General features: G+C 38.0%; 1 protein-coding gene across 1 annotated transcript in view; it reads left to right on the top strand.

Moving 5' to 3' along the window:
- CADPS2 (calcium dependent secretion activator 2) overlaps positions 1-18680 on the top strand; it is a 5163308-nt gene that overhangs the window by 3687209 nt on the left and 1457419 nt on the right. The window contains exons 21-22 of the mRNA XM_044088753.1: positions 2795-2936; positions 3198-3317. Coding sequence (XP_043944688.1) covers positions 2795-2936; positions 3198-3317 — 262 coding nt within the window. The remainder of the gene's footprint in view (positions 1-2794; positions 2937-3197; positions 3318-18680) is intronic.

The raw sequence follows: 18680 nt of genomic DNA, 5'->3' as shown, positions 1-18680 counted from the left end.
CGCGCGTTTAGCGTGTTTTATAGCAGGGGGCTGAAGGGAGCTAGGAATTGGCCCAAAACGACCAATGGACTACTAGTTTCTGGCTGAAACTTCACCAAATCGGACAGAAAGGCCGCTCAGTGCCTCCCACTCCCACATATAAGCAATTCTAACAGAATTACAACCATTTGCAAAACTTACACAGTGACACATTGTCCTTATCCCCTTTGGCATAGACAGTAGTTACTTATTTTTTTTCTTGTACATTGATTTATTTATTACCCATTTATCCATATAATGCACTTCATGGTCATGAGGAAATGGGTCCTGTCCTGAAATGTAATGGGTAAATGATAAAGAAACTAGTTCTGAATAGAGAGGTGCGAGACACACGCACACACATACGCACACACACACACACACACACACACACACACACACACACACTTTGGAGGATCATCAGGTCACCTGTGGCCTGTAAAAGAAATGTGGGAGGAAACTGGGTGACATGGTGAAAACCCTTGTTGTTATAGAGGGCTTGCAGTCTACAAGTAGAAGATATGTAAGCTGAGAAATCAGCTGGACACTGAGCACTGTGATGCCACAGTACTTATCACTGGATCCCATTACACATAGTGAGGAAGATGAATAAGTGTAAGTGAAGCGGTGCTTCTACGGACCCTGGAAATTACCGCCCCATAAGCTTGACGAGCCTTGTCTGCAAAGCTATGGAGAGGATCATAATGGAACTCATAAATAAAGACATTGGGGATCTACAGACACTGGATCCTACCCAATTTGGCTTTGTCAAGGGCAGATCCTGCCTCTTGAACTTGGTCGACTTTTTCGAAACAGTCACTAAGGCCATTGATGAGGGTAAGGCAGTTCACACAGCCTACCTTGACCTAGCAAAAGCGTTCGACACAATACCCCACTCGGGCATCATAGAAAGGCTCACCAGCTTAGATGTAAACCCATATGTCACAAGATGGGTTGCAAACTGGCTCTAGGACAGAACCCACAGGGTTAGAGTTGCTGGTGCCATGTCAGACTCTAAGCCGGTCACGAGCGGTGTCCCACAGGGCTCAGTCCTGGGCCCCCTCTTGTTCGGCATTTATTTTTCTGAAGTGCAGGCAAACATAGGGGGATTGTGGCTGACAAAATTTGCAGATGACTGCAAACTGGGCACCATAATTGACACTCCATCAGACACAGACATCCTCCAGAGAGGTCTCATAGAAATGGATAACTGGTGCCAGAGCCATGGCCTTAAGCTAAATGCCAAAAAATGTATAGTTATACCCTTTGGGAAAAACAAGGTAAACCCTAATTACCACATAGGTGGTAATGCATTAAACACGGAAGAAGTTATCAGGGACCTGGGGACCCAAGTTGACAGTAACCTCTCTTTTGACACTCACATTGCCAAAGTGGTTAGGAAGACCTTCTACATTGCCCACCTGATCATGAAGGGATTCACATCCAGATCAGGAGAGGTCATTGTACCCTGGTACTCTTCACTTATCAGACCAATGATTGAGTACAATGCCCCATTCGAATGTACCCTACCCCACACCTGCAGCAGTTGGAAAGACCCCAAAAGTTCCTCACCAAAAGGATAAAGCGGCTCAAACATATGTCATACGCTGCCCGACTGAAGAAACTCCAGCTCTATTCAGTTGCATACCGTCTGCTCAGAGGTGATCTGTGCCTGACATACAAGGCCATGTCCAACCCGGAATTAATGGACATGCTCCACCTCAAAAAATCCAAATCCACCAGAGCCACGAGAGCAAGAGACTTAAACCTCAACACGGATGTAAATAGGACGTGCTGGAGGGACAGATTCATCACCCAGAGACTCCCTACACTATGGAACAGAATCCCAGTCCATGTGAGGCCGAGCCCCTCACTGACTCTGTTCAAGAGAAATCTTGATGAGTGGATGGGAGATCATAGGTTTACCCCGGGAATCATCTCTGTGTCACTGCTGGACAGAGGCACAGCAAACTAATGGGTATAGTATTCTCATCCTAAGGGGTGGTGAAAGCCACACACACTCTGGCTAGGCTTATAAATGCCCTAGGGCTGATAGCCTAGTATGAACCTATGAACCACAAGGCCATACAGGTGTAAAGTTAGAGCAAAGCATTTGCCTGCTTTTGTGCTGCACTCTGATGCTTTTCTGTCTATCCCTTGTATGTCCATAAAGGTTGTCCTTTAACCTAGCTTTCAAAAGTGCAGTTTAAATGCATCTCATGATATCATGGAACACAATTTCTTTTTATTTTTATTCTCTGAAGAATGGAAACAGGATAAATGTCCTGTTCAAGCTAATGCACATGTCTCTGAAATCCAAACTTAACTCCAACACTAGTCTTTTGACTTTGAGAACTGTTAGGATGTATGAAATCATTTGCTTTCTAAAAAGATACATCATTCAAGATTTACTTCTGTTAGTTGCATTATCACAAATACAGAACAACTCATATGCATTATATTCAGCTGGCTGACAGGTAAAATATCTGGTTATAAAGCAAGTGAAAATCAAAACTCATAAACATAACTACAAGTTTTGTCGTCTATGGTGACTGAGGCTGTATTTTGTATATAAACCTATCACAGTTGTAGATATACATGATATGTAAATTTCGTATCTTGTGAGGAAACCCATTAATTCTCTAGTGAAAAAATATTTACATACTGAATCTGCAAATAATTAAGTAACCCAAAGTGTGTTTCTTTTATGATCTATGTACTATGCATGTTTAAGAATACATGGAGTGACACTTTTTTTTTTTTTTTTTTTTTGTAGCGCACTTATGTAACGGGAAGTTTCACAAGCACTTGCAAGAGACTTTTGTCCCTCTGGTTGTCCGATACATTGATCTCATGGAATCTTCCATAGCACAATCTGTTCACAGAGGATTTGAACAGGAAACATGGCAGCCTGTTAAGTAAGTTATTTTAGAAGGATAAACATAAAGAGTTCAGGAGGAGATAAAAAGTGCAACCTGTGGGAAAGCTGTTTCCAGATTTCCATAAGTTATAGCTCTTGTATCTAAGTTACTATTGAGTGTTATATTCTTGAAATATAATGCAACACATTTGGTTGGAAACATGCAGTACTTCTGCACATATATTGTGACAAAAACTGTTTTGTTCACCTCACTAATGTTTCTCTTTTATCATACCCTCCATACTCTGTTTCTTCACAGGAGCATCACAAATAGTCTTCCAAATGTGCCTCTTCCAAAAGTTCCAAGTCTGACCCTTAATCTTCCACAAATACCAACCTTTTCTGCACCATCCTGGATGGCTTCTCTATATGATTCCACGTGTGTATTATTCCCAGTATGAATGTTGGCTGTTGTGTGTATTCTGCATGGCTTGAATTCTGCCTGTCCCATATGTAAATGTATGTGCTGTGTTGTGTTTTGCTGTGCAGTGTGACGGTCTTTCATATTATACACTATCCTTGTAATTTTCTAAATCACAAGTGGAAGAATGCATGCATGTAAAATCTGAATGTTCTAAAAAAAATACATCCATTCATTACATTAAGAAGAAATTGCTCTGTACACAGCATCCATACCTTTTTTTCAAAAATATACACAGATAAATAGCATATATATATTTTTAATCACAGTTGTGATTGGTTTAGGTGATTTCTGCACAGTCATGTCAACACCTAATTTCATTTACCAAAAATATATTTTGTGTTACATTTTTCTGTAGTTTGTAAAATGGCAATGTTTTGAAAATGCAGTTGCTGTTTGCTTGTAATTATTTTTTGAAATGGAGTCTTTTAATTTTGCCTCATTTAAATGTTGGGATTGTTGTGATAGATAACTGTAAAATCATAACTGTAGCTTTTGTATCCAAAATAAGAAAAAAAAAATTAAAACTTATGGACCTGAATTTACAGAGGCACAGAACTAAGTTGTTAGCAGGTGACACACCTGCATCCTTCACCAGCGAAGGGTATAGCATCCAACAGTAGGATTGATAACAATGCCTCATTTCAAAATCGTCCACTTCTTCTTTGCTATTAAAATAATTCTTGCCTAACTTTTGTCTTTCTTCTGCTTTGTTGAAAAAGGAAAGGCAATTTACTTTTTTAGCTCTGCCAAATTTTTGTGATACTCTTTCTAACCAGAATGTGATTTACTGAAGACAGACCCTGATAAATGCTCAAGATTAACAAACTGTGTCCTTTTCCTAGGCAATAAAAGCTAATGAACTATTTTATTAACAGAGACAGAACCTTTTATTTCCCTAGTGACATGTGTCTCTGTAGCCTTTTCTAGTGACAGAATTTAGTGTTCTAACTTGCCTCATGTCATGTGAAAATGTAATATGAATTGGCACCATGTATGTGTGTATATGTGTGCATGGTTTTAGAAAAGTAAAAAAAACAAATCCAAATATGACTCGTCCAGCACTGAAATATAAATAAATTAATACCATGCACTTCATCTTGGTGGTGTTATTACTGCAAAATCTTGAGGCCTCTTAGCCTAGGACTGAATAAAACAAAAGCTTTGAGATTTTAAATGAAATAATAGTTTAACTATCCTGCAGTATGATGCTTGGCTCTAAATGATTGTCACTGTTGAAGTGATACCCACACATCATGTGCAAAACATAGGGAAAGGGGTTGTGGATGGATGGATGGATGGATTAGGTTTTACTGCAGGGAAAATAACCAAAACAAAAGGTTTCTTCATTCCAAGTACAAATACATGGCAGCAGTGAGTGATCTGTGACAGAATTGCAGTTCAGTATCCCTTTAACTCCTGTATGTGCTACTGGCTCATTTTATTTGCTAACAACACAATTAATTATAACATAAAAATGTAGCTCCTGTAGCAGAAACCAGTACAAACCTCAAGTCTTTAAACAATCCTTTCTTTCTTCCACAAAGCAAATGTGGGCAGACTTTCTACAGGCTTGTGATCCTAATCTGACTTAGGTTTCTTTTTGGGGATAAACTCTTAGCTATGCTTGGAAGGGCCCCACTGCCATTATCCTAGTAACCTCCTATGATCCTATGATTAAGCATAAACTGTTGACATAAGCAGGTTTCCGCTGACTATTAAACAAAACACCCTCTCCTATCAATGCCATGAGTATCATTATATAGGAGAAGCCACAATGAATTATGAGACATACTTGAGCCAGAGCCAAATTCAGAAGTTGCCCAGAAACTAGCACTCAGGGGTAAAAGCTATCACTACTGAGTTGTAGCGAAAATTCATTCAAAAATATTTTTCATTTCCACAGAAGGAAATTACTGCTTCCCCAAAGTCTCTCTCTCTCTCTCTCTCACACACACACACACACACACACACACACACACACACACACACACACACACACACACACACACACACACTATCTCTTTCAAGTGGTAGGTTTCTTCTAATTATAGCTCCACCATCCAGATGTTCCTTCTGGAAGGATTTTACCCCTTTCTGTTCAGGCCATACTAAATGCTTACTGAAGTGTACACTATCAACAATCCAGCCATGCACTAAATTACACTGCATTGCACTTCATGTGCATTCACACTAGAGTTTGCTGCTTTGTTTTGGCTTTGTTATTCTGAAAATAGGAACAGTGACAATAATTCTGTTTTTTAAATAGTTCTTTATAAACGCTAGGTATTTATTGGTACACAAACACTGGGGCAAGGAGTTGTGTGCAAGTGGTTTGTTAATTACTGAGATATATTCTTATCAGTTTTGTATTTATAGCTTTAGGTATTACTTGGAAGTTGGACTCAAACCTCTCAACCTCTTAGCCTAAGAAATCTGGACAAAGGCTGCTATAATAGGCATACAAATGCCCCAAAATAGGGACAGATTTGAAATGATATGTAATAAAATGGATTTTCTAAAGGATAGTCTGAAAGTCAAATGTATAACATTATTTACTAATTTAATTCCTCACTTCATCCCAGTGATTCGCCAGAAAAAACAAACATTTTATGAGGAACACACTGAAATTTTGAAGCAAAAATCTGGGCATTCTGTGAAAATCTGGGCAGTTGAGAGGTACGGTTGGACTGAATATATTTCGTGTTTGTGTTCCAATCCTCTGAGTTAATACATATACTTTCCCCTTTGTTGTAATTATTGGGGTACATTACTAAATTATTTTAACCGAGTATTCCTTTATTCGTAATATAGCAGATTATAATTAGCTGTTAAATCAAACTAGGTTTATCACGTATTTCAGAAATTAATTCAAGATGCTTGTGAGGTAAATTTCTGGAACATATTTCTTGAACACGACTTGGTTATTATAGAAGAGGAATTAGAATTCTTTGTGACTCATAGGGAAATTTAGTTGCCTATATGTGCTACTAATTGAGAATTAAAGAGAGCCAGTGTCTAAGCAGCAGCTGTTAGTTGATTGATATGATTGTCATGATTTTAGATAGCACATGTAGGTTACTTTGTTACTAAAACATGAGATTTTTTCAGGACAAATAATACTATTAGCTAATGCAAAACACTTGAGTCCAAGTTGTGGAATTGTAGGTGTCTATATTGTTTTTTAACATGTTGGAATCACTGTTACAGTTGTTAAAATGTTTAGAGAAAATATATTGAACACTTTTTTCATATATAGTATTAGGGTACTTGTGATTTTTTTCTCGTGTTTTTCATGTGTCTTCTGCTTCTGCGACAGCAGAATGCATTTTACATATTTTAACATGATTCATCATTTTCTCATGCATTTTCCTGGTAACTGTAGTATGTATGGTAGCATGGGTCCCTTAAGTTACAACAAAGAGATTCCTAACTTCACTATGACAAGACTGTTATAGTGAAGTTCTTATGTATGAACCTCACTCTAAGAGGGTTATTTTTCTCTTGATTTTAACTAATTACCAAACCACTCCACATATTATGTAACAAATATTGGACGGCCGGTTGTGAGTAACCATGTAATTAATCATTCCAAATACCCACAAACCAGAATCACCTCAGAATTAAGCTAACTATCTCACAGAGGTTACTTGGTGATATGGCAATGGTTAATTGTATACTTTAACAACTACTGTCTTTTATAATGCTCGGCTGAAAGCATCCAAAAGAAAAACAATCTTATTTTATATTCAAGATATAAGAGAAGTTATCTTTTATATTTTTTATTATATCCATTGATTGATTTGAGAGTTATGATAAAGAGAAACTTCATTTGTACGAACAGAATCTCTGTGAATTAGGCTATGATTGATAATTACAATTTCCACTGCTTACCGTGATTCCACTGTGACATTTTGTTTTAGTTCCTATATTAATGTGCAAAACTGAAGCAGATTCCACAAATGGAAAATTTTAGAACTTGTAAATATAAGAAGTACAAATTATTTTGAATGGGTACATCAGTACTTGGTTCAAATTCTCAACCACCACCATTATTTTCTGTAGCAAAATGGAAAATGGTTATTCCTGCATTTTCATCTGTATTCAGTGCTGCAAGCAAGTTTGAAAAATAATGATGAATTGTTTATAACTGCACCATAACAACAGGTGTATAGGTCTGTATTCTGTATGCAAAAGAAAGTCATGGTTCATATTTTTTGTATTTTTTATATGGACACTACATGTTAACTGTAAAATAAAACATCTTTTGTCTGCCTTATTCTGTCATATGTACGGAGAATGCATTGACAATATAGGAACTCCCCGATATAACAGTGAGACTATTCTTCTTAATGTTACTGCGCTTTTATCTTTTTTATCCACATATGAGCTCATTTTTTCTAATTTTTAATGTTGACATTGACATTCTGCATTAAGAAGTGCTTTCGCTACTGAATTTTTATTTGCAATATCTATAAGTAAGAGATTTTTTTAATGGGTTAGACATTGAAGAAAACAAAATTTTATGTGACTATATTTTGTATGATGTACATATAGTTTGCTAGTATAATCTAACTACAGGACCAATTGTTGGTAAGTCTAAATACTGGTGATTAAGAATTGTTGTGGACATTTGCTATCAGATAAACAGTTTTCAGCATTTAAGGATTTATCTGACAGAGAATTAGGCCATTGTAACAGCTAATACTTTTAGGGTAGCATTTGCCTAATCTCAAGCTGACACTGATACTGTCTTTGAATTACTTAGTGTGTGTATATATATATCTGTCTAATTTTATTATGTATGAGTGTCTCTCATGAAACAGTGAATCTCTAAACAATGATCAGTTTAGAGAAAACTCTCAAAAAATAACTACTTTCTAATTTTTGCAGGGTGGCAACCCCCTTATACCCCCTCTGTATGCATGAGTGGGGGGGTAGCACCTCACAGACCCCCTACTGATTATATATACTAACTGAAAGATCTTACAACCACAGGGGTAAGGACAAATTCCCTTATTCAACTCTCTGCAATCCCATTCAAAAGACTGCTGGCAGAAACTCCATTAGGAAGAACGTTCACTCTCATGAGTGTTCGCTTTTTTATAGCATGAAAAGGCATTCGCTCAAGTGAACATTTGCCCTTCCTAATTGTAACCATGTATGTGTGTCTAATTTCAAGACCACTCAAAAAATATCTGTCTGACACCTGGAACTGTATATGCACAGTCCTCAAAACAAATGCATGACCACCTATTCACTTTGAGTTCATCAATACCTCCATGCCTTAGCAGGTAGTAATTGCCTAACATCAAAAAAAACTATTACTTTAATTATACCGTAGTAGTAATGCACACTCTTCTACCTGTTCAGCCAGCACATGCTACCATAGGCACCGGAACCATCAAGTGAGGGGGAGCGAGCACCCCCCCCACACTTTTACAGCTGCAAGACCTGGACTCAATGGAGGACGAGGACTCATGCATGCATTGCATGCTAATGTAAATTCAAAACACAAAAAACTGCATGGAAATAACTATTCAAGCCTGCTTGGTAAGGAGTGAGTTTTGGTTTCCCCCAAGGCTGTGCTCTGTAGCTGTATTCCATCCAAAGGTTTGGTTTCCCCTTTCCTCCAAGGCTGTGCTCCATAACTATGTTCCATCACATCAAGCCTGCTAGGTAAGGAGAGGTTTTTTGATCTGTGCTCCATTGTTATGCTGCTCGATAATGAGAGATTTTATGTGTTTTGGGTTCCGCTCTGTTGTTATGCTGCTGCTTTGTAGTAGGACTGTGCTCCGTTGTTATTAGGACTGCTGCAGGAAGGTGGACTGTGCTCCGTTGTTATTAGGACTGCTGCAGGAAGGTGGGCTGTGCTCCATTGGTATTAAGAGTGCTGCAGGAAGGTGGACTGTGCTCCATTGTTATTAGGACTGCTGCAGGAAGGTAAACTGTGCAACATCGTTATTAGGACTGCTGCAGGAAGGTGGACTGTGCTCCATTGTTATTAGGACTGCTGCAGGAAAATGAACTGTGCTCCATTGTTATTAGGACTGCTGCAGGAAGGTGGACTGTGCTCCATTGTTATTAGGACTGCTGCATGAAGGTGAACTGTGCTCCATTGTTATTAGGACTGACTGCTGCAGGAAGGTGGACTGTCCTCCATTGTTATTAGGACTGCTGCAGGAAGGTGGACTGTGCACCATTGTTATTAGAACTGTTGCAGGAAGGTGGACTGTGCTCCATTGTTATTAGGACTGCTGCAGGAAGGTGGACTGTGCACCATTGTTATTAGAACTGTTGCAAGAAGGTGGACTGTGCACCATTGTTATTAGAACTGTTGCAGGAAGGTGGACTGTGCTCCATTGTTATTAGGACTGCTGCAGGAAGGTGGACTGTGCTCCATTGTTATTAGGACTGCTGCAGAAAGGTGGACTGTGCTCCATTGTTATTAGGACTGCTGCAGGAAGCTGGACTGTGCTCCATTGGTATTAGGACTGCTGCAGGTAGGTGGACTGTGTTCCATTGTTATTAGGACTGCTGCAGGAAGATGGACTGTGCCCCATTAGAATTAGGACTGCTGCAGGAAGGTGGACTGTGCTCTGTTGTTGTTAGGACTGCTGCAGGAAGGTGGACTGTGTGTGTGTGTGTGTGTGTGTGTGTGTGTGTGTGTGTGTGTGTGTGTGTAGTAAAATGCCCCACCTACCTGTAAATGGTGGCTAGATGTACCCAGGCTCAAACCCTGTATCTTAGGTACAGGAGCCTGCATTCTCTACCCACACCACCAGTTGTCATTTAGGGATTTCAGTCCATTGTTCCTCTTAAAACTGATGGTTTTCTAGCAAATCAGTGAGAATGGAATTCACTAAATAATGATAGCCCTTTAAGTTTCAGTCTCCCTATCTTTTTTGGAAACACATGGTAACACAAAACACTATTTTAGCACCATTTTAAGATTATATAAGCAATATTTAAAATGTGTCCTTGGTTTTGCCCCCCCCCCCCGCCCAAATAAATTTTGGCTTTTTCCAGATTTCTTCTGCTGTGAAATTGAGAGATTTAGCTGTGTCAAGTGGATGGTGCAATGGTAGTGTTGTCATCTCACAGCAAGATGTTCTCTGGTTTGATTCTTGGCCGGGGTGGAGTCTGTATGTCCTGTCCTCCCTGTATTTGTGTGGGTTTCCTCCTGTGTTACAAAGATATGCATCTGAAGCATTTCTCCCTGGGCCTTTGGCTTTGTTCCAAGTTGGACTTTCCTGGTAAACAAATGTTAAATAAATAAAAAAATTTGCAGAGAGCTTCAGGGGAAGAGAAGTTTAGTGCTGTGTATTCCAAGTCTGTTTGCATTGTTAATAGCACAACAGGTAGTAGCCTTACTTTTGATGCAGAAGGCTGTGGGTACTACTCACACAGTATGCAGATGGATTGCTGATACTGTACTGTGTTGTATTTTAAAGGGAGTGGATCCTGCAGTCCTGTGAATGTACTCCTTTGGAGGAATTACCTAGTAACTATGAATCTGTTAACAGTTTGCCATCCAGTCCCTTATTGGATGGCGCAGTGGTAGCATTGTCATCTCACAGCTAGAGGTTCTCCGGTTCAATTCCCAGCCGGGGTGCCTTCTGTGTGGAGTCTGCATGTCCTCCCTGCATCCTTGTGGGTTTCCTCTGGTTTCCTTCCACTTTACAAATACATGCATCTGGAGCATTTCTCCCCAGGAATCCACTGATAATTGTCTCGTTCCAAGTCAGACTCTCCCAGTTAACAACTGTTAAATAAATAAATATTACTAGCTTATCATTTTTTAATGTAACATAGGCAATTTATTCTTCAAGGGCAACAGCCACTTTATTTGCAGATGAAACAATGAAATATAAAGTTGTTTCCTAGCAATGACCTTTTCATTAGTTAGAGATCCCTTTAATGTGTAATTATTTAGATGACTTACTTCTGCAGAGATTTTGTATATTTACTGATATTGGTGGATTGTAATGGCAGAAGTTTGAGTGGCCTTTTATGGCTGAAATTTTCTGAAATGGGTAGTTTTGTCATTGGTTCATACATTTTGTTTCATTCCGTACCAGAAGACTGTTCAAAACTACAAATTTAAAACACAGTCTAAAAACTGGTGCTGTATTATACAAGGAATATAATTGAATACAATTAGGAAGGTGAATCAAATAATGCATATATGTATGCATGGCCCTGAAAATGTGTTTGAAAACAGCCCAGAGGAAAGTGTGAAAGGATCAAAATCATGGGTAAATTCTAAGCTTTACTCTTGTTACCAAAACAATGGATGAAGGTAAGACAGTTCACACCATATTACCTTGACCTGACCGAGCCTTTTGACACAATCCCCTGCTCAGGTGTAGTACAAAAGATGAATAATGTAGGAGCAAACACTTGCATCACCAGCTGGATTGCCAACTTGCTCACAGGATGCAGGAGATCAAAACAGGGGAAGAGACCAGTCACCAATGGAGTCCCCCAGGGTTCGGTTCTGAGACTTTCTGTTTGGCATATACATCTCAAAAGTAAAGGAAATACCAAAGGGCTTTGGCCAGCTAAGTTTGAGATGACAGCAAGCTAAGAGCAGTTATTGAATCCTCAAGTGACTTAACCATCATGCAGGAAGATTTGTCCCAAACAATAACTGGTGTCAAAATGATGGCAATGCCCTCTGAGAACTGACCCAGTTGTTTGGCTTTTGGGAACTTGTGTGTACAGTGAGCTAACTTTTGACCAACATGTGCCCAGAGTCATAAGAAAGCCTTTCTATATTACACAGCTTATAAGCAAATTGATTGTGACTAGATCTAAATATGTTGTCCCCCTTTACAAAGTTCTCATTAGGTCATTCATTTTGTATAATGCCCACTTTAGCATGTTTCTGTCCAGCCCCATGCAACAATTGGAATACCTTCAGAGATACATTACTTAAAAGGATACAAGTCCTAAACAGTAGGTCTTGCATGGATCACCTCAAAGATTTATTACTATACTCAGAGGTGACATGTCTGGCATACAAGGCATCCTGTGACCAAACACAGATGGACCTACTGAACATCAGCAAGTCAAATGGCATCAGAAATACTCAGTCCAGGTATCTAAACTGAATGTTGTGAAGAGATGGATATATATCACTGTTCCAGAACAGACTATCCATAAAAATAAAACAAAGCTCATCTGTCCATATTCAAATGCAACTTCGATCTAAGGGTGGGCAATAGAAAATGTATTCCAGGATTGTCCCTCATGCCACTATTGGATAGAGGCAGTTCCTAAATGTTGCATCCCTTACATGAGTCCCCTCAAATTATCTATGGAATGATCACAGTTATTCTCACAAGGGCTAATATACAATTATCAGCCATGGGATAGGTAAGACCAAACAGAAAATGTTAATTCAAGCATCAAAAGGGAATTTGCTAAGCTTAAAGTGTCTTCCAAGTGAACCTATGTTGTGGTAGTAAATAGTTATAAAGAATTGTCCTTTTTAGATCACTAAGTGCCCCTCTCACCCCCTCCCCCCCAGTCTTCAACAGCTTCTGGCACCTATGCTTGCTACTATTTACTTTCTCATCTCATGTCCTTCCATAACATTCTCATCTTTCTAACAACTCTTTCTCAGTGTCGGTAATTTTCCCTTCTGCTCATTTTTAACTCTATACATTATAAGAAATATAGTCTGTATTTTGAATAAATGTGTATTAGTTTACTTGACATAGGTTATTCACTTCTGCAGTGTGTCTTGCTATTTGCAGTACATATTATGTTCTTAATATTTCTGTAAATGTATTTAAAGCTGTGCTGTTACCTGCTTTGAGAAATGTTCCCCATTTTATATAATTACTTATCAGCGACTGTAAAAATGTTTAATGTGTATTTTTGCTGAGCCTTTTTCACCAGCTTATTGAAAATGTTTCTGGATTTTCTTCTCTAGTATGTGGTTACTCAACTGATGTTTAAATGTTTATGAATCTATTCTGGAGATTTTCAGCCCGGGTTTTCACTGAAAATAGTCCATTGGCTCAGTCAGATTCTCCAGATATCAAAGGACAAATAAGTAAAAAATAAGTAAATAGTATGTGTACATGTGTGCATCAGGAAATGAAAAGAAAAAGGGCATGGTGGTGTTTGCATTAGCCTTGTAACTCAGTGTTAAATTGGTTATATCAGCTACGATTCATTAGGGATCCTGGCTTATACATTGCAGGTTAATGTTGTACAACACAGATCTGCCAAACTCTGTACTGCATATTGCTAAATGAAAAAAATTGCTCTTTTACCTTAACAGAATTGCAGACACCAGTGCTACATGGGTATGTCAGTTTCATAACTGAAATGTCTGAACCCAGCAGGGTAATTTATGTCAAAACTAGTAAGTTATTTGTCTCTGTGCAAACTATGGATGGGGTTTGCCTCTTTAATACTTTAACATTAATTCTACCCATGAGTCTTTGCAGCTTGGTAGAAGGAATTATTACAGCCCTATGTGAGCTTCTTGGTGTGGAATTCCTAGTTTCAGAACTCTTGCAGTGACACACACGTGTTGTTCATTACTATGAGGCCCAGCCTGCTGCTGCAGCTGGCATGCATAGTAAGGCCATTAGCCATGTACACCTTCACTGCCATGCCCCTGGAACTATATTATGTAATGTTAGATAAACAACACAGTTTCCTGTTTATGCTGTCATGATGGCATATAGCATTGTAGAGTGGCATACCCCCTTTTACCCTCATTACTTATTCTCTTGACCCCTACATAAAGGCATATCTCATAAGGTGATGTATCCAATTCACTTATTTCTGTAGGGTAAAAACCTGTACCAGTTGATCTATGATATAAAACTATCCCAAGGTTAGCAAATCCCTTTTCTGTTTCCAGAAAATATATAAACATATAACAATAACATGTTCTACTATTGTGCATTCATTGCTAAATGTGATGGTTTACTGCAGTCATCTCCAAATTTGTAAAATATATATTAATTTTTATTATTAAAATGTTACATTTTTTCCTCTATAACTGTACTGTCATAACTGCCTCAAAGTAAGCAGACAACATACAAAGTACAAAAATGCTTTGGCCTGCATCATGTTTTTGTGCACCTGTTACTTGGCCAATCATGAACACTGTGAAGCAGAGAGCTCATTTGCATGTACTTTGTTGATGGGATTGGTATGTCATACTGACAGCAGAAAGGGTAACTTTGGAAATTTTAATTCAAGTAACATTGAGTGTCTGAAAACCAAGCATATGTCTTTCATTATGTGGTTTCCTCCCACATTGTAAAGACATGCAGTAGGTGAATTGGACACTCTAACTGGCTGTAGGGGAGAGTGTGTGAGTGAGTGTGTGGTACGAGTGAAATACCATGGCAGGGCTAGCCACCCAGTGGTGTAAAACTTGGCTCGAGATGATTGTCACTGTGGAAGTGACACTCCAACCCCATGTGCAAAATGGGAAATGGGGTTGAGGTTGGATGGATGGATGCAATATTCTGGCACTTTGCTTAATATGCACATTTCCTGTTAGAAGCAAATGAGTTTAAAAGTGCATGCCTTTGGTGATATGCCTATTACTGGCATGTTTACTATTTTATACCTGTATATGTGTATATATCTATATCTATGTATATATCTATAACTATATATATATATATTTATATATATATATATATATATATATATATATATATATATATATATATATATATGGGTCCCCTTCGAATGGTCGACATTTCACAATGTCGACATTCATATGGCCGAGACCATATGATCGACATTTGAAATGTCGACCATGGGGAACCGGCATCTCCCTACAGTGCAGAATGGAAAGATTTCCACTTCTGCACTGTAGTGCAATCTCAGAGTTGGTATATTTAAGTTCCAGGGATGTGTGGTGGGCAGAGCCCCCCACGGGGGTGCAGGGGAGCAAAGCCCTACTGCTAGCAGCGTTAAGGTAAGGTAAGAACCATGGCACTCTGACTTTTTGAATTTCGCGGTTTAGTACGTTTGGCATAATCGCAGTTCACACAATACATGCCGCTGTTTTCGCATTCACTTAAAAGGATTTTCGCTATTATAATATAGACCCTTATATAATCTGGGGAGAAACACCTCAAGTCATTGACACTGGCATGAGTTATCAAAGAGTCATACTGGTACTTGTTGTTCAAGGACTAGAATGCATGTGTCATCTGGTAAGAAGTACATCTGTATGTCTTACAGTGTAGTCACCTGTAACAAGAATGTTTGGCTGGGTTAATGCCTGCCTTACAGGCTTAGCATCTGTGACATTGGGACTCCTTCTGCTGTGTGATGAGGTAAACATAAACTTTGTGCCTGTGTTGTGTTTTGGAGATCTTTGAAGTTTTGGTAAGTTAATCTTTAGAACCTCGGCATATGATGAATTGTGTGTATTGATGGCCTTGGAAAGTTTTTTTTTTGTGGTGTACTGTTCACGATTTTTGGCGTCTGAGTTTACTGTTTGTGAGATTTATGTCTCCAAGGACATTATATATATATGTACATCTCTCTCACGCTGTGTTATGTGTTTGAGTAATTGCTTTATATTCTCACTCCAACTGTCTAATCAATAAAAAATGGTCTGTTGGCATGGATGTGAACTTTTCCAACATCTCTGTAACTAGCTTGGTGGATATGGGCATCCTGAGTCAATGTAGAAATTGCCTCATGTTTACTGACACCTATGGTATGTGAGAGATGTATTTACACAATGTCACTGGAGGCAAAGCTTTCTCATAAAAGTACTCCTATTGTCAATAAGGTTGTCAGTGGTACACATGCTGCACCCATCATACACATTACAAAGCAGGCATATAGACCCACATGTGCTGAGGCACTTAAATGTAACCTTCAAAAACCCCAAAGACCTCCTAGATGAAGTACACATAACAAACACCTTCGGTAGCCCTGAATACCCTCTTTCAAAACAGCACCTACAAAAACACATACAGCCACATCTCATGGAGCCTCTACTTCTAAGCCCATAAGGCAAGCCACCACGCAATCCAACATTCTGATCATTGGAGACTCCATCGTGAGCCACACTGATGTCCCTCTCACCAGGCTGAGTAAAGAAAAAGGACAGTCAGTTGCTTATCAAGGGCTATGATCTGCCACATTAACACATGCACTCAGATCATTGGACCACAAGTACCAGCATGACTCAGTCATAGTCCATGTGGGAGTAAATGGCATGAGAAATGAGCCAACAGTGCCAAGCAAAGCCAAAACACAAAAACAGGTACCTGGAAGGAACACGAATCCAAGAGATCGTAAATACGTTTTATTCAGTCACAGAGGCTTCATACACATTAACTCTCCAAATATCATACGTTTTCATCATGAAATGACTTCATCAGATAAAAAGCCATAGAAAAATTCATTCTTAAATAGCGTACTCAATTAAATTCATCCTATCACAATGCATGTAAAATTCAAAATTCCTAAAACAATTAATATTTAAAGACACATGAACATAGAAATGCTGACCTGCTTTACTAACACTTGAACATAAATAAAAACTTTTTCTTACACCTGTATTATACAATGTAATATAAATATGAAAAAAAAAATATAAAATATGTATAAAACCATACTTAAAAATATATATAAATATATAAAATTGATGCATAAGAAATTTAAGGTGCAAATTTATTAACAAGTATATGTATGTATGTATGCTTAATACAAATGTTTTTTAAAAAAGGAAAAACTGGAATTAGAGTTTTGCTGCTCTCAGTTTTAACACTGGAGTGATGGAAATAGTGTCATTCATCCACGGGAATTTATTTGCCTCCAATACTGCTTGCCATAAAAGTTCCCTATACTCAATATATAATTCCCAAAGTCCCCCTCTCACATCTTTTGTCACTATTTCCAAAATAAAAAAGGGAAAGGATGCCTGAGAACAACCTATACTATGCCTATATAGGGCATTACTATTATTATGGTTTCTCATTTCGTATAGGTGTTCATATATTCTTTTGCGTAGTTTTCTCTTGGTTTTTCCTACATAGAAACTTGTGCATCCTTTACAAACAACTTAATAAATTACCCCACTGGTATCACATGTGGCATAACCTTTGCACTTAAGTTTCTTATTTCTGGCTGCCAAGAACAAACTCTGTCCTTGTTGTATAAAAGGGCATTTCCAACAATGCCCACATTTGTAAGTTCCTTGTTTACTACCTCCAAATGGATAAACATTACCATCTTTTTTCTGTATAATATTTTTAATGTGGAACCTTTCCTAAACACACATTTGAAGGGGGTATCAAAAATCTTTAAATCAGAAATGGCAGCAAACCTATTCCATTATTTTTCAACTGTTTGAAAAATTGCACCCGCATCACCACTAAAATTAATAATAAAAGCACGTTCAAAATTTGTGGAATTCTCAGTATTAACATTTACATTAGTATTCTCCTAGTTATTCTGCTCCAGTATCGGTGCAAATATATTATTCCTACCTATAGTTACTTCAGTTTGTATTTGTTTTAATAGGTCAAGAGGATATCCTCTTTCAATAAACATCTGTTCTAATAATTTACATTCAGCTATAAAATCTTCCTGTTCAGAACACATCCTACACCCCCTCACGAACTGTCCTTTAACCAAACTTCTTTTTTGGCTGTGAGAGTGTGAACTAGTATAATACAGGTAGGTATTAGAGTAAGTTTCCTTTCTAATTACTGTGGATTTAAATGTTCCATTATATTTGTAAATAATTACATCCAAATAATTCATGTAATCATGCTGGATGTTAAAAGTGAACTTCAAAAATTCCGTCGTACCAGAGATATAGTTATAAAACTCTAAACATTTCTCTTCAGAGTCATTCCATATCAAGCAAATATCATCCAAATAACGCTTATTATAATTTCCAGCATTTAACATACTTATATAATGTAACCACCACTTCTGAAACACAACGGCACTACCACAGTCCCCAAAAAAGTAATTCCACTACACGAAAACTGTAGAACCAGCACTAAATTTATTCCACTCAGTAAAATGTTAAGCGCTTTCACTCACTAAAACTGTGAGCTTCTTCAGAACAATTACACACTTGAGCAAACAGTTTAAATGCCTAAAATGGCACCAATAATTTTAAAATCAGTCAACCATTCTTAAAGAAACACAACAATAATAAATGAATAAATATAAAATTAATATAAAAATATGTATTGACCTACATAATATGAATAATACACATAAATATTCATCTTCATCTATCCAAAAGAGGTTTGATTGATATAAAATCATTTAATCCAGGGGGGATGTTTGCAT

Source organism: Protopterus annectens, chromosome 11.part0 (genome assembly GCF_019279795.1).
Source record: "Protopterus annectens isolate FY-2018-M chromosome 11.part0, PAN1.0, whole genome shotgun sequence".
Taxonomy (NCBI): Eukaryota; Metazoa; Chordata; order Ceratodontiformes; family Protopteridae; genus Protopterus; species Protopterus annectens.
This window is presented reverse-complemented; position numbering and strand designations above follow the sequence as displayed.